Consider the following 26,281-nt stretch of genomic DNA (forward strand, 5'->3'; position numbering starts at 1 on the left):
CAATCCAAGAGCTACTGAGGAGCGTAAAATGGAAATACGCACATATAGAGAATAATAATAGGGACGTGAGTCACTCATTCCCTGAGAAGCAACAATGGCTGTCACACTGGGAAAACTGAAATCTAGATCAACATACTACAAGAAAGCTGGACAGGAACTATATTGTGCTACAACTGAAGGACATAAAAATTCAAAAGACCCAAGTTTAATGCAACAAATCAGAGAGATGAAAGCTTCATTAAATGATAGACTAGGCGACAAAGTAAAAAAGCATTTTGTTTCCTGAAACCAGGCCCCAGAGTTACTAAATTGCAAGCCAGAGGATTGAGAAAGCAACAACTCATGAATACAAACTATAAAATCACAGATCCCATGACAAATGCAAAAAATAAAGGAGGTAAGAAAGAAGTTGTTTAGAAATTTGTTATAAAAATCTGTGTACAAAACCAGACTCAGCAGATGATGAGACAATAAAAGCCTTTTTAAACCCTTTAGGTCTTTCAGTGACATGACAACAAAACAAACGTATAAATGTCTCTGAAGAAACTGAAGAAACCATTACTTAAGATGAAATTGAGGACGTGAGAAAGAGCTGGGACCAATGCTGTTAACATCACTTAAACTGGCTGGATTATGCACAATTCAGGCTATTTTATTTTAATATGCAAGTCCAGAAGGCCAGGAAATAATACAGCATTTATCACAAACCCCTTTATTCATGTTATATTGATCCTTTATGCTCCGCCCTGAGATCCCCCTTTTCCTGCAGCTTCTGCATCCGATTGGCCAACTATAGGAGTATTTGTAGGACGTGTGCACATCAGCTGTGTTCTTTGTAGAAACGCAGGCAGGAATGGTAGTTAGGTAGTTACTCTGGAAATGATCTCAACACCGAATCGCACCCTGAACATAGAACGCAGCACAACGTATATGTTTAATAAATTCTGTCCAGCTATCGTCCGAAATACCGTTGTTTGCTGTTTTTCACTCATCTTTTATACATGTCCCAGTTAATGTCCCATGTGGTAAATGTACCACAATACCATAGACATCTGTTGTTTCATGTAGCTTATCACCGGGATGTTTTTAGCCTGGTTGTTAGTTTGTAGCATCCTTCCATCCACATCTATTGTTTCATGAAAATGATGAAACTTAGAAGGTGAATAATGCTACTCAATGCACAGAATTTCTCAAATGGTTTCAGTAAAATGCATCACAGTAGTTTCCATTTACAGTTTTGATAGCTAACTGGTCATCATTACATACGTGTTACCTGCTGGTAGCTTTCAGGGAAAAGAGTGTATGTAATCACAACTGGTTGGAAATACGTGATATTCAGTGAACCACCATCGGATTTTTTTTATGGAAAACCATAGTTTTTATTACTCTCAAAACTAAAAACAAACTTGCATTAGCACAACAAACCTGCTGGCGACAAAGTGGGGAGCAGCATGCAGACCATACTCATGGTACTATAGTGCAGAATTACGGGCATGATATCTGAATTAAACTGGAAAACATACTGGGTTCTGAATTGCCGATGTCATATCAAGTATCGTATATATGTAACCTGTCTAGTGAAAATGTTCAATATGAGAATATCTGGTTAAAACACTGCGAGCTGCAGCTGAGAAAGGAATCACGAGGAAGTGGCGTAGAGAAGACCCTCCTACTTGAAAACTGGATGAACACAGTAGATTATAGAGATTATTAACATAACAGGACTGAGTTTAGCGCCACGTGTGAGAAATGGACGAGATACTTGTCTGACGACAGACTGAACAAAATCAGTACCATCCACATGTCAGTCATCCGTTGACATGGTGATTGTTTGTTCTCTTCCATGGATATCCAATAAAAATAGTTCAAAACAAAAACAATTATCTGCTGGCCGAAGCCTCATCAGAAATGGTCACCATGGAAACGTGGCTGTTAAGAAGCCAGAAAAGGCTGAGGTCACATGACCCAGGAACTGGACTGAGGATCAGTGAAAACAGGTTTGATGGAGGGATGGATTCTCCCCAGAACCCAGACCTTGATGGATCTGATGGATGGATCCTCCCCAGAACCCAGACCTTGATGGATCTGATGGATGGATCCTCCCCAGAACCCAGACCTTGATGGATCTGATGGATGGATCCTCCCCAGAACCCAGACCTTGATGGATCTGATGGATGGATCCTTGCCAGAACCTGGATGGAGGGATGGGTCGCCCCCAGAATCCAGACCTTAACAAGTCAGATGGAAGTATCGTTCCTGTCCTGAATCCAGACTTCAGTGTCGCAGTGTGGGATCATCTGGACAGACACTCTACAATCCACAATGATCCATGATAACACCATTATTTATCACATCTTCATCACCATCAATACCATGTTGGTAAGAGACCTGTATTTCCACCTGGAAATGATGATGAAGACACTTCCTGTCAGACTTTCCACCAATCAGAGAGCTTAAACTGACGGTAACGTCCAATCAGGAGCAGCCAAAGATCAACAAGTGATGAGAAAAGCAGGAAAATAATGACCCTCTATGGCTGGAATAAAGCCAAGAAGACGTTACTGATGGAACAGAGGGGGAGGGGGGTTTAGAGAGGCCAGCAGGTAGATAGCTGCAGGAATAACTGGAAATATGTAAATGCTTGAGTGAATATGATCTGTGGTCATGAGAGTTTCTGTGTTTCTGTGTTTCTAGGCAGGTTTCTGGGGTTTGGGAAGCTCCATGATGGGATGTTCACCCTGCGACTGTGACATCGGTGGAGCTCACAGCAACACGTATGATGCTGGTTTACATGTTAAAATATTCAGCATGTTCTGTTCATCAAGTCAAACCAGTTTCTAGATGAGCCACAGAAATCTTTACAGCAACTTTATCACAAGAAACACAATCCATTAAAGAAAAATGAACTTTCTTCAGATTAGAGCTGCAGTTACATGACAGGAAACGCATGTTGGACTTCCTGTCACCCCAGGTGTTCTCCGGAGGACGGACAGTGCCACTGTTTACCCAACATGATTGGTCGGCGCTGCTCTGACCCTGCCCCTGGATACTTCCTGCCATCATTGAACTACTTCCGCTATGAGGCTGAGCGTGCTGCTTCACTGTCAGGAGGAAGCCCTCCTCCTCCTCCTCCTCCTCACCCTCCTCCTCATCCTTCGCATTCTGCTCCTACTCCATCTGGTCCTCCTCCACCATCTCCTTCCTCCTCTCCACTGGTGTGTATCAGTGAGTTCATCAGATAATAACATGGATGTTAGGTGAACCAGTCCCAAACCTTCCTAACTGGTCCAGAAGAGTTCACTTCCTCTGGATTTTTTCACTGAACACAGATTATTTTTGAGAATTCTGTTGAAATGTCTTCCTTAGAAACAGATTTGAAGAAGCTGAATAAAAGAGAATGATTAGAGATTGACAAAGTTTATTCTAAATCTAAATTATATTTAATCACTATGTTGTCGGCTAAACCAGTGGTAAACATGATGGTGCCAGTGCAGCCACCTGCTCAGGCCATTGTTTCTCAAATGTCCCTTCATGTCCACAAACAGGCAATAGTTCCTGTCTTTGGAGACAAAACTAACTGCATCACTGTTACCAGGACATAAGCTTCCAGTTTGCACAATCTGCTTTGCTCGCTGGTGTTTTACGGGAAACTGATGAAAACTTATTTACATGACTTCTCTCTGACAACATCTCACTGACAACATTCTAATTCTCCTGCTAAAGATGACTGCATGCCGATTTACATGGACTTCCAAGCTTTCTGACTTTCCAACGTAGTTACGAGCACGAGTTACGACCCAAGTTACGTGTGCATAAATTATGAAAATCCTCTATTGAAGGGGCATCCAAAGTCGGTCCTTGAGGGCCGCTGTCCTGCAGCTTTTCCATCTATCCCTGTTCCAACATGCCTGGCTTCAATTAAATGGATCCAACAGCCAATGGACTTCTGTTCAATGATTGATTAGTTTGTGTTGGAGCAGGATACATGGAAAACCTGCATGACTGTGGCCCTCCAAGACCCTTGTTCCATTGGCTTTGGAGGTTATGGATTTGTCCAGCAGAGGGTGTTGCTGGACAGATTAAAACGTCTCTGAAAGGAGTGCATTGTGGTTGATCATATTTAAATCAATGAACACAGTTCTTCATATCTGCCCTGATCTAATAAGCTTCACATGATGCCTGTCCTAAATGATTGATTTTGACTGGCGAGCTAATTCCGACTCCACCTGTTTTAGCTGTTAGCATCACAATGCTGCTCAGTGAGTTCAGCATCAAAGCAGGTACGATGGCAGCATGGGGTTATTGACCTGCTTTCTGGTTCAGGTCTCTGTCTTCCTGTTTGTTTTCACAGCTGAAGCCGAACCCAGGAGCTTTACCCCCCTGTGAGCAGTACTTCAGACAGCAAGGCTTCGACTTTAAGGTCTCTAATGGACAAGTGGTTGTGGTTCGTCGAACTCGACGGCTTGCCCGCAGAAGGAGACAGAGACAGGTGGGTTGTCTTCCTGTTAGACTTGGACCAATGGAACGTGATTCTTTAACATCTCAGCCAATCGCATCCTTCTCCTCAGCTGCAGCAGAACATTCCTTTGAATGCGGATCATACGGAGCAGGTAATTCCCCATCAAAGCTCGGCTGACCAGCTACTGACCTCAACTGGCCTGGGATTCATCCCAGTGACAGATGGGGCGGGGCTTAGATTCACCGTGGACAACCTTCCCTCGTCGATGGACTACCAGCTGGTGATCCACTATAAACTGGAGGTAAGGAGGGCATTAAAAAACCTCAAGTTTGAGCCTGGTTTGGGACTGGTCTCATTTTGTTATGCCATATTTTCTGTTTTCTTTCTTTAATAATTTATTTATTAAATTACTGTGATGGACTGACAGCTCACCAGTCCATCACAGATTTTCTCATTTTTGAGAAAATCTGTGATGGACTGGCGAGCTGTCTGAGATGCACCCTGCCTCTGGCCCAGAGAGAGGGCTCCAGCTTCCCAGTGACCCTTAATTAGACTAAGCAGTTCAGAAGGTGACATGACATAAATTAGAAAATCCCAGCGAGAGCACAGACGTCCATCAAGAAACATGTCTGGTCCACCACTGAATATTAAGAGAAAGAGAAAAGAGCAATTGTCAGATTGTCTTTAGCTGGCTGGAGGGAGCTAACAGGTCAGATGCAAGATGGATGAGTTAGCTAAGTTAGCCATCGATGAGGGGCGTGGGACCGGAGAATGGTAAAAGTTCTGTAGTTCATCTTTAATAGATCAACTTCACAGCAGAAATAAACATGTTTACAGTCTGCTACAAAATACGTTATTGGTTTAATAGGTCAGGTTTACCTTCATGACAACTGGCTGGCAGGGATTTTTTAAAAAACTCATCCATTTATTACTAATTTAATCTCAAAATCTGGTATTATAAGGGGTGTGTCCTTTTTTGATTGACAGGTAATCAATATCCTGTTGCAAGAAGGCAGAGTGTAGCAGGTTATTAGATGGCTAACTGCGTGACTTAGCTGCAGCCTGGCTACCTCCGTTAGCTGGTTAGCTCCCGTTAGCTCCAGGATAACTCAGTTAGTTTAGCTGCAGGCAGGCCATTGTCCGGGAGAAATGACACGCGTGACGCTACCAAGATGGTGATGGTGAGAACCGCCCAATGAGATTAAATTCAGCCCTTCAGAAACCTTACGGGTGACTTCACAGGTGGCTCCACCCATCTTTTATTTACAGTCAATGGTTGATGTCCAGGAGGTGCATCTCTAAATGAGATACTTCTCCCAGATTTACTTGGAATTGGATCGGTACCAAAATTAGCAGTATCTTCCATTTAGTATGAACACAACCATTTTCAAAAAATTCAGTTTACCTCTTAGAATATAAGCCAATTCTTATTTGTAAAACTGTTTCATGATTCCTGGGGATAAATTGTTATATGATTAGAAAATATTTTCAGTTTTAAAATGGTCCTTAATTTTAGTCTGTTTCCTCTGAAAAATGGTGTGTTTGTGTTTAGAGGCTGGTTTAGCTGGTAAACTCCACAGGGTGGAGTTCTCTCCTGCTTTAAAACAACAATGGTGACCAACACTGTGTCCTCATGAAGAAATAAAGCAAATGAAGAAATAAAACATTGCGTGTTGTTTATAAAAATGGTGGTTTACAAATTCAACTAGAAGATCCAGAAAGGCGCAATCACAAACTGACCAATCACAAGTGAGTAGTTCCTTGTTAGCGTGGTCCATAGCAGGGACATGGCAGAATGTATGAAAAAGACACTGAAATAAAAGCAAAGTTTAGTCTAAGTTTAAAAATATACATAAAACAGTGTGAGTGGGATATTTTTAGGTTTCCAGTCTGAAATGAGGACAATAACGATGTATGACTCCTTCTCGTCCTGTAATTAATGTCAGCTGATCTGGCTCTGCAGGCTCTTTCTGATTGGCTGGCTACAGTAAGCATCATCATGGTGTCACCAGGGGATGGAGGCTGTAGCAGCAACCCAACAGGAAGTAAAAGGCTGATTCTCCCAAGAAACACCAGGTGAGACATCAGTTAACAACCATCTTACCTGCTGACAGGTCACATGACTGTTCTGGTGTAAATACACAAGATGCAGAAACAGAATAATGTCTTTACAGCCAATTTATATGGACATTAACATGTTCTGATTGATGCATGACCATCACTCAGTTATCTGGAGGTAATTACATGACTTTTGTAATCTGATTGGTTGATAATTAGAACTACCCATGACTAGATTATCAGTCCATTATTGGATTTATTTTGGAGGACATCCGTGTGTGGCAATGTCACTTCCTGTTATTTTCAAATCATTCAGTCTGTATTGAACATGGGAGGTAATAAGCTTAAAGATGGTTTACATCAACAGCCCCTTTTTACAATAACAATGACATCCCACTAGCCATTCACTCAACGCTGGAAGAAATACGCTGCAAAGTCTTTCAGAAATAGTCCTAGTTGGGCCATCATGAAGACATAAATAGTTTCTGTTGTGTGTTTGTTTTTTTACTGAAAACCAAGACTTGGGAAACTGATATTCAGGTGAGAAAAGGTTTAGCAAGGTTAAACCGAGGGTTTAGTAGGCCCAATTATGCTGGACACAGAAGACGGATATGCAAACAGGAAGACAGTTTTATCTGTGTGCTGGGTTGGTTACCCAAGCGCTTGGTCTGTTTTCAAGGAGCTTGGCTATCTGTCACTTGATGCTAAAAACGGTGCAACACCACCAGACATCACGGGGGCAGTGTTGAATTGCATAGCCTACCCATAATTAGATAAAAAGAACAAACCAGAGAAGAAGAGGGAGAACTGGACAAAGACGATGGAGAAACCGCCAAATAAAAGCGATAGAAATAAAAATAAATAAAGAACAGCAAAAAAACTTTGTACAGTTGTGCAGTGCATTACTGCTACCAACCTCTGTCAAAATGTGGAAGTGAACTCTGAACTCAGCACTGCCAACCAGTTGATGACATGACTTAACAACCACTGCAACATAAAAGACACATGGAAGTATGAGGACGGAAACGTATGATGATTTTAAAGGGACGTCCATTTTTACATACGTTAGGGAGCAGAAATGGCCCTTCAAACTTCAGGGTCAGTAGAGTTAAGGGTAAAAACTGTTTCAATAATGCTATATTTTCACTTTCCTGTCACTGCTGATTGAGTGAAATGTTTTGAAAGCTGAGGAGAAAAGAGCAGATGTTCCACACTGTTGATGTCTTCTGGGTTTCACCCTAATTTCAGTGTCTAAATAAAACCAGATTCATCAGATTGACAGCTCAGGTTGTTGTTTTTAAGTTGCCTACTGGATATTCAGTGTTTGTGTTAAATGTTCATTTCCAGTAACACCTGCAGAACTGTTTGGCTCAGTTTCAGGTTAAGTTGTTGTTTGAATTTTGTTCAAAGAGTTTTACTGAATCTTTGCAAAACTTTGAGATCTTGTCAGTGAGATCTTGTTGAGAACATCTGCTGTGACTGTTTTCTTGTCACTTCGCTGTTGTGTTTGTCTTGATCTTTTCAGAGCTAGCTTTCTGGACTCTAAGCTGTGTCTGGAAGGAGGAGGTCAGTATTATGTGGAGATCGTCTTTCACAGACAGTCTGGATCTGACAGCCCACACATCCTGATTGACTCGGTGAGGAAACTTTCATCCATTTGTCAACTCAGCTTTTGAAAGATCTGCATAACATCATTTCACAGAAAAAGGGATTTCCAGTTTCCTCCTGACTCTGAATAGAATCTGCTCAGCAGATGTTGGTTTCTTCATGTCAAATGCCTCAGATCAAAGAAAGACAAACTATTTTAGTATTTAGCACATCCTGCTCAGGAGCAATAACACTGACAGCAGAACAGTGACAGTTCTCTTTCTGACCATTACCAACAGTGTTTATACAAAACTTATCCTCTGGTGATTGATGAAAAGTGAACATTTATTAGTAAATAGTTATAGTTAGTTAAGCTGTACAATCAACCACAATCGTTCATCTGTTAAAGACTCCTCCATTTCCACTGGAGAATCTCTAGGGTCTAAACAAACAGTCCTGGTTGGGAGGTGGTACTGTAGAGCAGCGTTTCCTAAACTGGAAGTCTTGACCCCAACAGCGGTCCAAACCAAAATAATTTCAGGGTGTCACCAGATCATTATAAAAAATAAATGTATTTAGTAAAATAATGAAAGTAAATTAATCTGTGAAGTTAACGTTTTAATGCAAAAACAACGTTATTACTCACAAAATCAGGTATTATATAGGTAGGTATCATCTCAGCAAAAAGACCTGATTTTGGGTGTGTAGGTATTTTGTTATGGCAATGAACACAATCCACCAAAAACCACTTTTATCTTCCTCATTTATAAAGATTCTGACAGTTCTAAAAATGTATATTTAGTTAGTTATTACAGATACTATCTAAAGTCTGATTTGTTCCTATCTTAGTAAGAAAAGCTGACTTTGGGCGTGCGGGTGTTTTGTTACAGTGATTAACATATTCCACCTAAAACCACTTTGTCCTCCTTATTGATAAACAATCGGGCATTTTTTAGGGCTAATATTAGAAGGATGGCTGTAGGATAGTCTTCTGACTTCTGGACCTATCTGTCTCCATCAGGGTCCACTTCGCTTCAGAGTTTTGTTCTTTTAAATCCAGAAGTCCAATCTTTGGTAAATTCAGTATTCTGAAGGTTTAACATTCCCAAAGGAACTTCCTGTGGGATCAGCGTTGGTGATTCTGGAGGTTCTAGGTTGCTGTGGGATCTGCGTTTGTGGTTCTGGAGGTTCTATGTTCCTGTGGGATCAGCGTTGGTTGTTCTGGAGGTTCTAGGTTCCTGTGGGATCAGCGTTGGTGGTTCTGGAGGTTCTATGTTCCTGTGGGATCAGCGTTGGTGGTTCTGGAGCTTCTATGTTCCTGTGGGATCAGCGTTGGTGGTTCTGGAGGTTCTATGTTCCTGTGGGATCAGCGTTGGTTGTTCTGGAGGGTCTATGTTCCTGTGGGATCAGCGTTGGTGGTTCTGGAGGTTCTATGTTCCTGTGGGATCAGCGTTGGTGGTTCTGGAGCTTCTATGTTCCTGTGGGATCAGCGTTGGTGGTTCTGGAGGTTCTATGTTCCTGTGGGATCAGCGCTGGTTGTTCTGGAGGTGGTAGGTTCCTGTGGGATCAGCGTTGGTGGTTCTGGAGGTTCTATGTTCCTGTGGGATCAGCGTTGGTGATTCTGGAGGTTCTAGGTTTCTGTGGGATCAGTGTTGGTGGTTTTGGAGGTTCTAGGTTCCTGTGGGATCAGAGTTGGTGGTTCTGGAGGTTCTAGGTTGCTGTGGGATCCGCGTTTGTGGTTCTGGAGGTTCTATGTTCCTGTGGGATCAGCGTTGGTGGTTCTGGAGGTTCTATGTTCCTGTGGGATCAGCGTTGGTTGTTCTGGAGGTTCTATGTTCCTGTGGGATCAGCGTTGGTGGTTCTGGAGGTTCTATGTTCCTGTGGGATCAGCGTTGGTGGTTCTGGAGCTTCTATGTTCCTGTGGGATCAGCGTTTGTGGTTCTGGAGGTTCTATGTTCCTGTGGGATCAGCGTTGGTTGTTCTGGAGGTTCTATGTTCCTGTGGGATCAGCGTTGGTGGTTCTGGAGGTTCTAGGTTCCTGTGGGATCAGCGTTTGTGGTTCTGGAGGTTCTATGTTCCTGTGGGATCAGCGTTGGTTGTTCTGGAGGTTCTATGTTCCTGTGGGATCAGCGTTGGTGGTTCTGGAGGTTCTAGGTTCCTGTGGGATCAGCGCTGGTTGTTCTGGAGGTGGTAGGTTCCTGTGGGATCAGCGTTGGTGGTTCTGGAGGTTCTATGTTCCTGTGGGATCAGCGTTGGTGATTCTGGAGGTTCTAGGTTTCTGTGGGATCAGTGTTGGTGGTTTTGGAGGTTCTAGGTTCCTGTGGGATCAGAGTTGGTGGTTCTGGAGGTTCTAGGTTGCTGTGGGATCCGCGTTTGTGGTTCTGGAGGTTCTATGTTCCTGTGGGATCAGCGTTGGTTGTTCTGGAGGTTCTATGTTCCTGTGGGATCATGGTTGGTGGTTCTGGAGGTTCTAGGTTCCTGTGGGATCAGCGTTTGTGGTTCTGGAGGTTCTATGTTACTGTGGGATCAGCGTTGGTTGTTCTGGAGGTTCTAGGTTCCTGTGGGATCAGCGTTGGTGGTTCTGGAGGTTCTAGGTTCCTGTGGGATCAGCGTTTGTGGTTCTGGAGGTTCTATGTTCCTGTGGGATCAGCGTTGGTTGTTCTGGAGGTTCTATGTTCCTGTGGGATCAGCGTTGGTGGTTCTGGAGGTTCTATGTTCCTGTGGGATCAGCGTTGGTGGTTCTGGCGGTTCTACGTTCCTGTGGGATCAGCGTTGGTGGTTCTGGAGGTTCTAGGTTCCTGTGGGATCAGCGTTTGTGGTTCTGGAGGTTCTAAGTTCCTGTGGGATCAGCGTTGGTTGTTCTGGAGGTTGTAGGTTCCTGTGGGATTAGCGTTGGTGGTTCTGGAGGTTCTATGTTCCTGTGGGATCAGCGTTGGTGGTTCTGGAGGTTCTAGGTTTCTGTGGGATCAGCGTTGGTGGTTCTGGAGGTTCTATGTTTCTGTGGGATTATAGTTCGTGGTTCTGGAGGTTCTAAGTTCCTGTGGGATCAGCATTGGTGGTTCTGGAGGTTCTAGGTTTCTGTGGGATCAGCGTTGGTGGTTCTGGAGGTTCTGTGTTTCTGTGGGATTATAGTTCGTGGTTCTGGAGGTTCTATGTTCCTGTGGGATCAGCGTTCATGGTTCTGGAAGTTCTAGGTTCCTGTGGAATCAGTTTGTGGTTCTGGGTTCCTGTAGGATCAGTGTTCATGCATTAAATTTATTTTTTGTTTTGGTTTCGGAGTTACTTCCAGGATCCAAGGGCAAACCCGGATCAAGATTCAAATAAAGTGTTTTTATTGATTTCCTGGGCAAGTGTAGCAGGTTGGAATGCAAGCAGGTAGGTAAGTAAGTAGGCAGGCAGGTTGGCAAGAAGGCAGGTAGGTAGGCAGGCAGGTTGGCAAGAAGGCAGGTAGGTAGGCAGGCAGGTTGGCAAGAAGGCAGGTAGGTAGGCAGGCAGGTTGGCAAGAAGGCAGGTAGGTAGGCAGGCAGGTTGGCAAGAAGGCAGGTAGGTAGGCAGGCAGGTTGGCAGGCAGGCAGGTACGCAAGCAGGCAGGTAGGTAGGTTGGCAGGTAGGCAGGCAGGCAGGTAGGTAGGTAGGCAAGCAGGCAGACAAACAAGTGAGCAGGCAGGTCGAATCTTCTGGTCAGAAACAGACAAAAACCAAACTAGATGGGGCAATAGAGCAAGTAGGACAATTTGCTTAGAAGGCCAAGAGCTAAGTGAACAACAATCTGGCGATGACTGGATGGCTGAACTGGTCTTTTATCCTACTGCAGCTGTTTACTTGATGAGGAACTGGTGAAGATCTTGTTGCCAGGGAAACTGGCATGCCCACTACAGAGACACAGCAGAGCAGGCACCACAACAATTTTTACTCTGTTGTTGGTTTTCCAGATGGGGCTGGTACCCAGCGTTGAGCCTGTCCAAGACTTCTGCTCCCAGAATGACCTTGACTCTTTCCGCCATTTTGACTGTGTTGGATTGGCTGTTGAGTCTGTATCTCAGGAATCATTAACAGAACTCTGTGAACGTCTAATCAAGAGTCTTTCTGCACGAGTCCACCAAAGAGCCATCCGTAAGTCATTCACATCATTTTTACAATGTTTACCAAACCAATGAAAAGCCTAAGATACCCATCGGCCATTTTAAATGGATGGTCACTGTGAAGTGAAAACGTCTTGCCAACAGAAGGAACAGGGATTCACCCTGAATATACTGTACCCCACACACTGCCCCAAATGATGTGGGGAAAATATTATTGTGATAATTACATTCACTTAGATTTTAGACATTAATCGTCCATTTCTCTCTCAGCTTGTAGGTGTAACATCATTGGTTCTGTTGGAACTGTGTGCACTAAGCTGGATGGCTTCTGTGAATGTAAACCTAATGTGATTGGACGTTGCTGTGATAACTGTGCACCTCTGACTTATGGATTTGGACCTGAAGGCTGCAAACGTAAGAATCTCCCATTCAAGTGAGAATCTAGAAAATAAAGGTGATCCAGCAGACTTAAATTTCCCTCAAATTCCTTCCTGTTGTTTGCAGGGTGTGAGTGTGATCCCCGAGGTTCGGTGTCAGACTTGTGCGATCAGATCCAAGGTTTGTGTGCATGTCGCCCTGAGATGACAGGCCGGCGCTGTGATCGCTGTCGGCCAGGATACTGGGGATTCCCGTTCTGTCGACCTTGTGAATGTAATGGACTGTCAGAGGCGTGTGATGAAGAGACCGGAGAGTGTCTGAACTGCCGGGAACATGCTACCGGACCACACTGTGACAGGTCAGAATGTTTCTACATGTTGTCTCAACAAAGAAGGTAAACTCATCTTTACAGGATCTTGTAATCACTTTATGTAGTAAACCCTTGTGACTGAGCATAAACTGTTATGCTTTCAATTATTTGTTCATGTTTAATTGGTAAACCAACTTAGCCAGGTGGTACATGCCTGAACACCCCCCAGGAAGGAGGCATCACAATCAAATGCAGAAGCCACTTCATCTGGCTCCTGGATAAGGAGGAGTAGCAGTTCTATTCTGAGTTCATCCTAGATGACTGAGCTTCTTGCCCCAACTCTGAGAGCCGTGTTATCCTGAGCAAGAAACTCATTTTGGCTGCTTGTATTTGCAATCTTGTTCTTTCAGTCACTAGTCACAAAAGCTTCACCTTTCAGCTCAGGTCCCTTTTTACCACCAATAAAGAGTCCTCATCACTGCAGACGTTGCACCGATCTGCCTATCAGTCTTGCTGCTCCATCCTTCCTTCACTCCTGAACAAGACGCTAATATTTATACACTTCACTTGGTGCACGACCTTCTTCCTGAACTGGAGCGGACAATCCACCCTTTGTCACTTGAGAATCATAACCCGATGAAGCCAACAGTCCCACATCATCTGCAAATAAAAAAGATCCGATTATGAATCCACTGAACAGGACCCGCCCAGCGATGGACTGGCGACCTGTCCAGGGTATACTCCGCCTTTTGCCCAAAGACTGCCAAGTTAGTCTCGAGCTTCCTGCACTCTCAAAAATAGAGGTACAAGATAAGGACATTTCTGTACCTATAGCTACATTTTAAAGAAATGTTCTCTCAAAAGTACAATACTGGTCTTTAAGAGACCAGAAGCACACCTTCAGAGTACGAAAAAGGGTTCAAAGTGACATAAAGTACAAATTTGTACCATTTCGACCATAAGGGTACCTACAGCATTGAAAAATGTAATGTTAATGGCTGTAATGTTACAAACTAGAGCAGAGCTGAGTGATGACAGTAGTACTACTTAACAGTCATTTACTACACCAGACAGTGAAGGTCAGATGCTGCAAACTAAGTGTATGTCTGGTCAGCATTTTGAGTTTTTGAAGATTATTTCTAGATTAAAGATAAGATAATATTGCTAAGTGGCATGGACCAGGCCTAATGCTGTGGAAAACATAAAAAACATAACTTGATAAGGTGAGGTTGAACTTGATAAGGTACAAAAATAGACCAGAACTGAAGGGTACAGAAATGTCTCTCAAAAGAGTACACCCCCAGCGACAAGCATTTGTACCTTTTTAGGTACAAACTGGTACCTCTATTTTTGAGTGTGTGGCAACCCTTCATCGAAAAAAGCGGTTAGGATAATGAATGAATGAATGAATGAATGAATGAATGAATGAATAATTGAATGAATTGAATGGGGCCCCCTAAACACTTTGACTGTAGTTTATGTATCTTTTGTCCATAAAAGTTATAAACAGAATCAATGATAAAGGACAGGCTTGTGAGAGTCCGACTCTCAAATCCGACTTACTGCCAGCAAGCTCAATCTTTTAGCAAATACCAGCTCTGGCACCAGTCGTACAGGGACCAGACAGTTCGAACAAGGCAGTCTTGAACTCCAAACTCCCGGAGCAATCCCCTAAAGAATTTCTTGATAGACACAGTTTTTGGCTAGTCCAAGTCCACAGAGCACATGTAGACTAGTTAGACAAACCCCCATTGCCCCTTCAATACTCTGCAAAGGGTATAGAGCTGGTCCACTGTTTCACAGCTGGTACCAAACCACACTACTCCACCTCAATCCTAGGTTCCACTATCTGATGGAACCCTGAATAGACTTTACTAGTGAGTTTGAGAGAGTGGACGACGTCTTGGAGAAGCTGTCAGCTCAGATTGTTGGAAATTGACCCTAGAGCCCACCAACCTGACCCAATAAAGGGCTGTTTTATGAGTCTGGCTCCCTCGACTCGCCTTGGTGGGCTGGTTTATCAAATCTCCTGGAATGCTGTTCGATGCTCTGTTCCTGTATCTTCTCTCCCAAGGTCGAACCCTTCCATCAACAGCAGCATAGACTGAAGAGATGAACCGGGGGAAGTACATGCACATGACTCGCACTCACAATCACAAACACACCTCCTAATGATTCTCCGCTATCTTTGGCCCCCGACCGGTTATTCCCCTTCCAGCCAACGTTGGACTACATGTACTTAGCAGCTGTGTCCACACCTGGGAGACCCTGTTTCCCCACCCCACCTGATGTTCCCTTTATGTTGTGACTGTCTGATTATGTGCTTATCTGTGGTGAGGTTTTTTTTTTGCCAGATCCCAGGACTGCTCCTGGTGGGGCAGTGCAGAGACTCTTCTTTTTTGCCCACATTCCCCTCTGTTTACCTCATGTGTTTTTTCTTTCTAATCTGCTGAAACGGAACGCTGTGTCCTAGCTGTGCTGCAGTTAGCCTGATCTTGTATGTGTGTTTGTTAAACTGTGTCTGTGTACTCTGGTCAGGTTGTACTGCAAGTCAAATTTTTTTGGTACTGGGACGCCAGTCCATTAACAATAGATACATTTTTTATTCTAATTCTGATTGTGATGATCGACAACTATCGAACTCCAATTTGCCTGTAGGCCAAAAGCTAACCAAGCTAATCTAGAGCTAACAAAGGCTAACAAAAACTAACCAGCTAATGGAGGTAAGGAGGCTAAAGTTAAATCATGCTGTTAACTGGCTAAAAACTACGGTTGTGCTACATTCTGCCTTCTTGTAGCGAGATATTTGTCAATCAAAAAGACACGGCCCTAATTATGCTGAATTTCGATATTAAATTACTTTTAAACGGGCGAGTTTAAAAAAAATTCACTCCCCACAGTTGTCATGAAGGTAAACCTGACCTATTAAACCTGAAATGTTTTTTGTACCAAGCTGTAAAGATGTTTATTTCTGCTGTGAAGTCGGTCTTTTTAACATGGCATTTCATGAGGATTTGCTCAGTTTTGGAGTCCATAGTGCATGAAAGAGGGAACTGCAGTTTTTGGGACTTTTGCGTAGGCTACACTTTTAACCGCCGGAGGTTACAGCTTGCCTGTTACCTAACATTATTTGACACTGTGATTCCTTGTAATCCCAGGGTTGTGAAGATGTCACAGTCTAAACACCTGCATGCAGTAAAACATCATGTTCATACTGAATTATCTCCCATCATTTCCAGGAGGTCCAACTAAAACAAAAGTGAAGAACAGTCCAAAAACAAGGCTATAATAATAATTACTTAGGAGTGAAACAAGTCTGATTTATATATTATCTGCTGTTTCTGCATGAATGAAGTCTGGACATTTGACTTTTATCATGCTGGCTTTTACTAAACCAAGTTCAGGTCCTGTAAGTCCTGCAGGGCTTCCTGAAGGCAGGCAGCAACTGTCTCAATAATTGTCATGTAATAATATCATTATAGACTTTTTCCCACATGTCTTTTGCTGAGATCAAACAAGTCTGTTTTTGATGGCTCACCTTTGCTGCTGATATAGGTGTGTGGAGGGTTACTATGGGAACCCGGTCTCCAGACAGGCCTGCCTGCCCTGCCTGTGTCCAGATGTTCTGAGCAGTGGGAGATTCTTTGCCACGTCCTGCCAACAGGATCCACATTCCCCCAGTCTGTCCTGTAACTGTCAGAAGGGGCACACAGGTAGGAGTCACCTGGTTACCTGCAGCTGAGTTGTGGTGCAGGATTAGTTATCAGATTGACTGATTTCTGATTTCAGTGTGTGTAAATTTGATCTGACGTAAACCCTCTGTGATCCAACACTGGGACCCCCTCAGGTGCACTCTGTGACAGGTGCAGTCCCGGTTTCTATGGCGACCTGACTCTGCCAGGAGCTCGCTGTGAGGTGTGTCCCTGCAATGACAATATTGACCCACAGGATCTTGATGCCTGCAACAGCGTGACCGGGGAATGTCTGCGTTGCCTTCACAACACTGCTGGACCGTACTGCCAACACTGCAAACCCGGTTACTATGGAGATGCCCTGGAACAGGCCTGTAAAGGTGAAGTTATGTAGAGCTTCTTTTACCCTGATCAGCCCCCCAAGTTCACTTTATTTCCCTTTGATTTTAGGATTATTATTAGCTCATTGTTCTTCAAAAGGTCCCAAGGTTACCACTTATTAAGTGGTATGTTGATTTACACAAATCACAAAAGGCACTTTTAAAATGTATGTAACAATGTATTCTAAAATGTATTTAACAAAAGTAAAAAGAAAAATTTAAATCAAAATAAAACAAATATTTTTTTTTGTTCATCCTTTTTACAATAAAATGAGGTTTTGATTGTAAGGTCGCATTAAAATAATACACACTATGTACAATAAAATTGGCCAGTCCCAGAATGACCTTGACCCAAAATAAGGTTATACTCAATTTTACATGATTTTTGCATGGAGGGGCTTGAATCTGCAAAACTATTTTGATGTTTATTATTATTATTATTATTATTATTATTATTATTATTATTATTATTATAAAGTAGGCTTATTAAGGGATGCAGGTTGGGAAAATAAAATAATCTTACTTCATTTAAACATCACTATGAAAATAACACATGTAAATAATTATCATAGGAGTGTCACTGCTTTAAATCATTGAAGTGTTACACATAGGCGAGGGGGGACAAAACTTTAGTGCAAGGCAGGTCGGTCAAAGGAAATGTATCTATTGATATTCAATAAGTTGAAATTTTGAGACATTCATTATTTTCAGGCAGAAAGTTAACGGTGTACAAAGTGTACGAGATTTGTGTTTATAAGTTAACAGTTTGTGAAAAAATCTGATTTTTTAAAATCTGAAATAAAACAGGATATAAGAATGAGTGACAACCAGGTAACCAGGCATGTGTAGCTACATCCACCTCTGCTGTAACTGTGACCTCTTTGCTCAAGGCTTCGTCAGGAGACAAGTTACAGTATACAGCTGCCGAATAGCCAAAGAGCTCGCTCTCCGTACGCAGCGCTCTACATGCACCCTGAGGCGTGAAATTTCTGTTTCCTGGCCTCAGGAGAGGACATCTGGGAAGCGGTGGTCTAGATCTTACCCTGCACAAACTCACTGATGAGAAAAGCTCGTTCTAACCTGATGGCCATTTCGGGTCTCACCAGGCAGATGATTCCAGACGCCAGCATGGTCCGCTTGTCACTGATTGATCCTGCATACAGTGGAGAGATGAATGTGATGGCTCCCCATGTGGAGCAATACCGATCTATCCTTTGAGAGTGCAGTGAGACCTGTATGAAGAGAACACGTCATTCTGTAGTAGGGAAGAGGTTGGGCACTGGCGCCTCAGCTCGATGCAGCCCAGGATAACAGGAGAGTCTGGGTAGTCTGGCTCCAACTCTGCTGGAATATGTGCTCCTTTATTTTCTCTGCAGGGATCCATATTCTGATTGTGCCAAGGACAATTTAGACCAGGGGTATCAACTGTGGTCCTTGTGAGCCACCATCCTGCAGGTTTTATTGTTTCCCCACTCGATTCAAATGAAAAGGTTCTCCAGCAACTTGTTGTCATCTTCTGCACCTGCCTGTTGATGAACCATTTATTTGGTTCAGGTGTGTCACAGCGGAGGATGGGGGCTCACGAGTTGCTCCAGGTTGGCTGACTGTGGACTGGTGATCTCCATAAAGGTCAGCTCAGTCAAGCTGTTTGGAACCCAGGACCAGGAAGGTGAGAAATAGGAACGGCTCATTTATGGGATGCAGGCGTCGTGCCTGTTCAAAAGAAGTTCGGTTACATGAAGTGTCTCTCGACAAACAAAGTGCTTCACCATAATGTACACAGCTGAGAATGCAGAATCATAGTTGGATACCTAATCGCTCGAGCCGCTGTTTTACTGTTACTTCTGTACAAACAAAACAAGCAAAAACAAATGGATGCAATAGAAACTAGAACTTTTCTAGCCAGTTGTTGTTCCTGTTCCAACCTTTTTACAGATGTGTTGCTGCCAACAGATTCAAATGAGCTCATATTTTTCAAATCTTATCAGTAAGGTCAACCCTTGAACAGCTATAGAAAATTATAGACACTATGAACTTAGCAGAAATATAATCGACAGTGTCATCTGCATATAAATGATACTGATGGTTTTAATAGCTATTCAACAGTTTGTTGAGATTTAAACAGGAGCAACAGCCCTAAAATTTAGCTTTGTGGTACACCCACTTTACACCTTTAAAAGGTTCTTAAACCATCAATAAAACACATTGTTTGATCATTTTTGTTTGTGATCTTTTTCTGTAGAATGCTCCTGTGACCGCAGAGGGACCCAGGTGACCCAGTGTCCGCTGGAGAGTCCCTGCTTCTGTGATCCGAGGACGGGACAGTGTCCCTGCCGGAAGGGGGTGATGGGAGAGCTGTGTGATGAGTGTGAAGATGGTTTCTGGAACCTGGATGGGAGTTCAGGATGTCAACCCTGCAGCTGTGATCCCCTCAACTCTGTCTCCAACAAATGTGACAAGGCAAGTGAGCCGCATATGTCTCAAACCGTTGATATGTGTCAAACCGTTGATACCAGACGTCCCATGGATGGACGCAACCAATTTCACTCAGTCTACCTTCCAAGCTATACACAAGGTTACACACCATTAGACAGCTACGATTCTTGAGGTTTGAACGTAGTACATCATTCCAGGCCTGACTGTAGATTCAGTAAACACTTATTTCTGACCAGTCGTAAATGGAATTAAAAAGGCAGCCATCCGTCTCCTGCAGCATAAGCAAGGGTCAAATAAAAGTTGGACCACAACATTTTTTTTTTTCATAAAATTTTAAGGATTTAAGGGGTTAATCTATCCTGAGCTCGTACTGCAGAACAGAACAGGAAGAAGACTTGACTTTAGTTTGTTTCTGTTTGTTCAGGGTTTATGAGGAGAAGCAGAAATACAGCAATGTTGTCTAAGGCTGAAAATGTACTTAATATTAATCATGCACAGGTGTGATTATCATGGCTGCCCCACATATTTGGCATCTCTTTGTCTGCATCCTTGGAAATTAACTTATTACATTATTACATAATGTTACATTACATAATATTACATTATTACAAGTTACAATACACAAATAACCAATAGGGGACATTGTCAGGACTGGTGTCACCAGTGTCAGGTCGACATTAAACAGACATTGTGCAAGAATTACTCCCATCTATCACATCCAAACCAATAACGCATCCTAGCTCATCTTTACCAACACCTGTTGCAACAACAGTAGCCATTGCGGATCAAAAAGCCTCAACGACACTTCGGTCATCTCCATGCTGTGTATTTGTTCTGCTCGGACAATGAAACAGGTTAATTCGCTGTTCTTACTGGAATCACCTGGTTTAGTGAACGAGCAGAACAAATTCATGACATGGAAATGACTTATTGAAAACATGATTCAAACCTCGGCTATCCAAGAAGTTCCCGTTTTACAACACAGACAGTGAAATCTGGTTCTCCCCGCTGGTAGGCCTGTGTGCTGACGTGGTTTCAGTAGCTTTCACTGTCACAGTAAAAGGAAGTGTTACTGAGAATAAAACATGTAGGTCCCAATGAGAGCTGTGAGGAAATGATGTTTACTTCTGAAGTGGCCGCAAATTTTATAGATATTTTCAACCAAACTCCTGCTCTGATTATATCTGCATCATGTGCTTTTATTGTAACTTTTATTATAACAGCTAAATAGGATCAGCTAATAACCCTGTAGCAGGCTCTGCTGTTATGCTGCTAAGCTAACGAACAACACTCTCTAACAGAACCCAATGGAAACAGCTAATTCAGGTAGAACAGTTTCCCATTTCTGGAGGAGAAAGCAGCAGTTTTCTCCCACTTGAGCTCCTTCCCCCTGGGGAAAGCTAGCTCCATAACGATTCTCTCTTTTGAATGCTGCCTTTTAAGTTCTCCTTTTCTCTGACGATGGTGATAACGTCTCCTGCATTTTTATAAATGAGACCTGAATAATTATCATTTCAGTCACTGCATGCTAGCTCGCAGAGAGAACATCTTCTTATTCCATGTTGGTGATGTGTGTCCATTTCTGGCAGCTGTAGTTTCAAGATGGCACACTCATACTGATTCCCTACTGGCTTACTCATCATACATGTAAACAAATCTAACATTTTTTGCTCATGAGAATGTGTTGGGTTATCAGCAAAGGTCCTAAAACACCAAAGATAACATATACAGAAATGCTTTAAACAACAGAAAATGTTGGACAATGTCTTTTTAAAAAGGACAGAAAGCTTTGAAGACAAACTTGTTGATCCATGGTACCAGATCACCTGCATCTTTATGATGCATCATTGCTGCACAGCGGCGAATAGGCTCATCACTGTGGTCTGTTTTCATCATTTATGCATATCTCATGTTTACCTGTGCACAGCTACATCAGAAGTTCAAAGGGGGTTATTTACAAGCTTTTGCTGATGTGATCAGCAGAAATCATCTGTGACATTGTAATGGGTCGCAGGAGGGACGCTTTGAGTGTTCCAACAAGATTGCAGACATGCCAAGGTGTTCGTTCTGATAAAATGTCTTATAACAAGGTGGATCTAAAAAGACTGAAAAACCTAATTATTCAAGATTACCAAAAATAATTCTCATTTGTGTAAGAAGTAGATGAAAACTTGTTGATACAGATGGTGATGTGTTCAGGTTACAGGACAGTGTCCATGTCGTTCTGAGTTTGGAGGAAGACAGTGTGATGAATGTGGAGAAAATCACTTCTGGAATTCAGACCTGCAGTGTATCTGTGAGTGGAATTTCAAACATTTTGTGAATTTTTGGGATGTTGTTTACATGAAAGCACTGCATGCGTTGGTGACAAAAACTTGTCAATGTCAACGTCAGCTTTCTTTATATAGCAAATTTTTAAAAGGCAACGGCTTCACAGCAAGATATATACATATAAAATAACTCTAAGAAAATCTGTAACATTAAAAGAATAAAAGCAAGAGAGTAAAACAGAAAAAGAACTCTGCTTAGCCGAAGGCTAGGGTAAACAGGTGGGTCTTTAGACGCATTTTAAAAATGAAAAGGCTATTTGCAGACCGTACATCCAGGGTAATGTGTTCTATAATGTGGGACCCACAACTGCAAAAGCTCAGTCCCTTAGATGACATTAGGGATCTGGGAACGTCCAAGACCATCTGGTCAGCTGACCTAAGGGGTCTAGAAGGTTGATAAATGTTAATTAGGTCTGATAAATACTGTGTTGCCAAGTCATTCAGAGAACTAAAAACAAATAAAAGAATCTTCAATTCAATTCTAAAACTAACCAGCAGCCAGTGAAGAGTGAAGAGCGGACAGCACTGGCGTTATGTGCTCACCTTCTCCCGGTTTGGCGTTGAGCCGCTGCGATTTGAACAAGCTGCAGACGACTAAGTTCAGACCGTCTGATACCAGCATACATGGAATTACATTTGTCCAACTGCGACGTGATAAAGGATGACTTTTTCCAAATCAGTTTTCCTCTGGTATGGTTTAACTTTGGACCGTAGCCGAAGCTGGAAGAAGCTAGCCTTAACCACTGAGCTGATCTGCTTGTCTAGTTTAAGTGCCCCATCAATAATAACACCCAGATTTCTGGCCAGTGGTGTTATATAGGATGTTAATGGACCAAAGGAATTGGAAAAAACCTGGACTAATTTGTGGCGACCAAACAGGACAACCTCTGTTTTATTTTCATTTAATCTTCTTTTAATGATTCAATTTATTGACTTCGAATTAAGAAAAATTCCAAAACCAACTTTATCTAGTAAGTTTATTTTACTCCAGTGACTTAAATCATCTTTTAAATGAGTGATCAAACTTATTTAGTAGAAAATCAACTTGTTTTTTTCAGTTTAAGCTTCGCATCCTTTTATTCAAATGAAGCTTATATTGTTGTCAGCTTGTGACTGCAACCTGGAGGGAACCAAACGACCATCGTGCGATGCTGACACCGGTGAGTGTAACTGCCGGGAGGGTGTAACTGGTATCTTCTGCGATGAGTGCGCCCCGGGTTTCGACTCAGTGTTCCCAGCCTGCGAGAAGTGCCACCCATGCTCCACCTTGTGGACTGAAAATGTCACTGATGTGAAGCAAGCTGGCCAGAGGATGAGAACCCTTGTGCCTCGCCATGGCAACAATCTGCAACCAACAACCAGCCAGCACCGTCAACGGATACTGGCGATGCACTCCAAAATGGAAAACCTGGGGAACCTGAGGGATGACTCCCTACCAAAGCTTGAAAAGATGGAGAAGTTGTTGATGAAGATGAGGTAAGGTCTGTTATTCTGTAGCTGCGGAGATAAAAACAGAATCCGAGGTGTTTCATTAGTGTGGGTCTGTCACTTTCACAGGAAGCTGAAAGATGCGGTTGACACCAACATGATCTTAGTTGACCCATCTCCTCTCCTCAATACTAACATCGACAACCTTTACCTGGAGTTTAAGAAGCTGCAGAACAGCCTGAAGGAGATGCTCATAAAGGAACCAAACGTCAAAGAAGAAGGTCCAGAGAAAGGTAGAGAGTCCTTTCCATCACGTATGGAAAACTAGTCCATAATGAGATTGGAAACTGTGGCGTCACATCACATCTGAGTCACATGACAGGAAGTTTAACATGTAACCATGTTACATGAATATTTATCACACAATATCCTGATACACAATCTATCTATGAAATCTGTAAAACACTGTGTAAGTCTTTTCTGTGTAGGTCATTTCCACTTTGCACCAGATCACCACAGAAATAATCTAAGGTCCCCTTTCTTCTGGAACTGCCTTATACATTTTACTTTTATTATAAAGGATAAACAGCTTTAACTTATTTATCACATCCATGTGGTGACATGTAAATATGTCATGTCATGTCTGTACATGTCGTGCCATGTGAACATAGTCCTACCAGCTGCCAGAGAGTACACGCTGGAAATTGTCCATCAACTACATGTAAAACAAATGAAAATGATCTCAATAAGAACAGGAGGAGGAGTTTTCTGCTCTGGTGTACTAATTCCTTCTGGAAACACAGGCAGCTAAACAATCCTTGCTGCTTTGAATGGAAGTCTTGCATTCAGTTTCCGCTCATAAACTAGCTGGCTAGCTTACAAGCTATATGCTGTTGTGTGCCTGTCCTGAAACAACAGCATGTAAGCAGGTGGTTCAGGATGAGCTGTCCTGCTGTTAGGGAGAAACCAAACTATAAGGAAAATCTCATGGAGACACCTAAAAGACTGCTGTAACAGCTTGTACTCGATGTTAGCGACATAGCCATTTTATAGGTCTCATGTAAAAGTTCTAGGGATACATCTAGCTTATTTGACATATGGTCCAACCTGAATTTGAAATTATGAGATTGGTATAAAATGGATTATTTGTTTGGCTCCAGTCATTACTCAAGCTGAAGTCAGCTCTCTCAGTAACAAGCTCTGGATCACCAGTGATCTGAAAAGGCTGATAAACATAAAAAAAAGCCTTCAGGCAGGGAGACAGGAAGTCATAATAACTTCAAACAAAATTAAAACATATAATTTGACTTCATCACAGAACAAACTCTTTGTGTTTACTGACATCAGTGTCCCGCCTGGACCTGTTACAGAGATAATGGATCAGATTCGGAAGCTTCATAAAGACTTCATGTCAGATGAGAAAAGGGTGAGGAGCTCCAACAAAGCCATAGAAAACTCCATGGACACCAGACAGGAAGTAAAAAACAAATTGAGCATGTGCAGCAGGAGAGACCTGACACTGCTGGAGAAAAAAGTGAAAGAGCTAAGTGTGGTCCACCTCAACCAGAAGGTGAGTATTCATAAAGGGCTGTCCTTCGTCCAAATATTTTTAATCTGAAAAGAAAAAAAGTGTCTGTTTGAGGAGATTAAGGAGCGGATTGGATAGATTGTTGTTGGAGGAACTACCAGATTACAGACCGAAGGGAGTTTATGCATTTGTTATTTTTTCATTTAAAATGACAAATATTATGTCCAAAAACTATTAGGATGAAGTTTTCACTTATTTATTCCTGCTTCCCTTTCTGATAGTAGCACTTACTTCTAGTTACAAGTAGTTAGTAAGTTAGCAAGTTAGTTAGTTGTCTTTCAGTTTTACAACAACAACAAAAAAAATCCTGGAATCATGAAGCTGTACAAGGTAAAGAACACTCTAATAGCTTTTGCTGCAATCTCAGTGAGACTGTGGAAGATCACCCTAGTGGCTGAATATCAAAAGTGGAGAGCTTCTAAAGCTCACCATCTTTTTAAGACAAAAGGCCACTGCTGATTTGCATATGCCTGAACACCTTCAACCAATTAATCAACAAATCTGACTATGACTACCAACTCAAGAATGGGGCCATTATCAGTCACCTTCTCTAAATGGCTGGCAACAAGCTGTACGCTAGGTGTGAGACCTTCACTCACTGATCCACACCACCAGGATCCACAGCAGGGACATTGGAACATCATTCTAATTGTGGCCGAATGGTAACAAAGAGGGGGAAGGTAGTCCATACAGAGGGCACTGCACTCCCCGAAAGCAGAATAACAGATGTGGAAGAGAGCTACAAGTACTTTGGCATATCACAAGCAAATGGCAACCATGAAGAGGTCCCAAGGAAAGCAGCCACAGCCAAATACCTGTAACAAGAAAGTCAAGTACTGAGAAGTCAGCTCAATAATGAAAATAATAATACGTTTTATTTCTAGGCGCCTCTAAGTACCCAAGGTCACCTTACAAAAAGAAAAAAGAAACAGATCACATAAGAATTAAAAACATGAAAAACAAAAACAAGCAAGGAAAATAGTTAAAAGTGTCAGAGAGAGTAGGCCATTTTGAACAGATTAGTTTTAAATTGGGATTTGAATAATGGGGAGAGTCAATGTTCAGATGGGAGAAAGTTCCAGAGCCGGGAAACAGAACGACTAAAGGCTCTGCTCCCCATGTGGGTGAGGCGGGCAGAGGGAACTGTGAAATGAATGGAGCATGAGGACCTAAGGGTCCTGCTCCACATCGCTACTCCCTTAGGATGAGATGTCAGACAGGTAAGGAAGGGCCAGATTATGGATGCATTTGAAGGTGAGGAGTGGGATCTTGAAGTTGATTCTGTGTTGTATTGGGAGCCAGTGGAGCTGTTGAAAGACCAGGGTAATACGATCAGAGGAAGAGGTGCGGGTTATGATCCATGCGGCCGAGTTCTGGAGGAGCTGCAGTTTGTGAAGTGATTTACTGGGTAAACAAAAGAGAAGTGAGTTGCAGCAATCAATACGTGAAGTGAAAAGACTGTGAACAAGGATGGCAGCGGCGTGAGAGATGGATGTAGACGGTTGATGTTATGAAGGTGGAAATGAGCAGACGGGGTGATGCTGTCAATGTGG

At 42.6% G+C, this 26,281-nt stretch overlaps 1 protein-coding gene across 1 annotated transcript in view; it reads left to right on the top strand.

Moving 5' to 3' along the window:
* Positions 1–25,549, top strand: part of lamb4 (laminin, beta 4) — a gene marked incomplete at both ends in the record, with an annotated part of 44,510 nt that extends 18,961 nt beyond the window's left edge. Inside the window, 17 exons of the mRNA XM_079251903.1 lie at positions 2,695–2,774; positions 2,972–3,215; positions 4,352–4,489; positions 4,569–4,760; positions 6,423–6,535; positions 8,043–8,154; positions 12,037–12,217; positions 12,457–12,600; positions 12,691–12,922; positions 16,430–16,587; positions 16,722–16,946; positions 19,189–19,406; positions 21,582–21,678; positions 22,819–23,188; positions 23,270–23,433; positions 24,511–24,710; positions 25,400–25,549. Of these exons, the coding sequence (XP_079108029.1) occupies positions 2,695–2,774; positions 2,972–3,215; positions 4,352–4,489; positions 4,569–4,760; positions 6,423–6,535; positions 8,043–8,154; positions 12,037–12,217; positions 12,457–12,600; positions 12,691–12,922; positions 16,430–16,587; positions 16,722–16,946; positions 19,189–19,406; positions 21,582–21,678; positions 22,819–23,188; positions 23,270–23,433; positions 24,511–24,710; positions 25,400–25,549 (3,018 nt within the window). The remainder of the gene's footprint in view (positions 1–2,694; positions 2,775–2,971; positions 3,216–4,351; positions 4,490–4,568; positions 4,761–6,422; positions 6,536–8,042; positions 8,155–12,036; positions 12,218–12,456; positions 12,601–12,690; positions 12,923–16,429; positions 16,588–16,721; positions 16,947–19,188; positions 19,407–21,581; positions 21,679–22,818; positions 23,189–23,269; positions 23,434–24,510; positions 24,711–25,399) is intronic.
* Positions 25,550–26,281: the final 732 nt, after the last annotated feature.

This window comes from Telmatherina bonti, assembly GCF_933228915.1.
Source record: "Telmatherina bonti genome assembly, chromosome: 2".
Lineage (NCBI taxonomy): Eukaryota > Metazoa > Chordata > Actinopteri > Atheriniformes > Telmatherinidae > Telmatherina > Telmatherina bonti.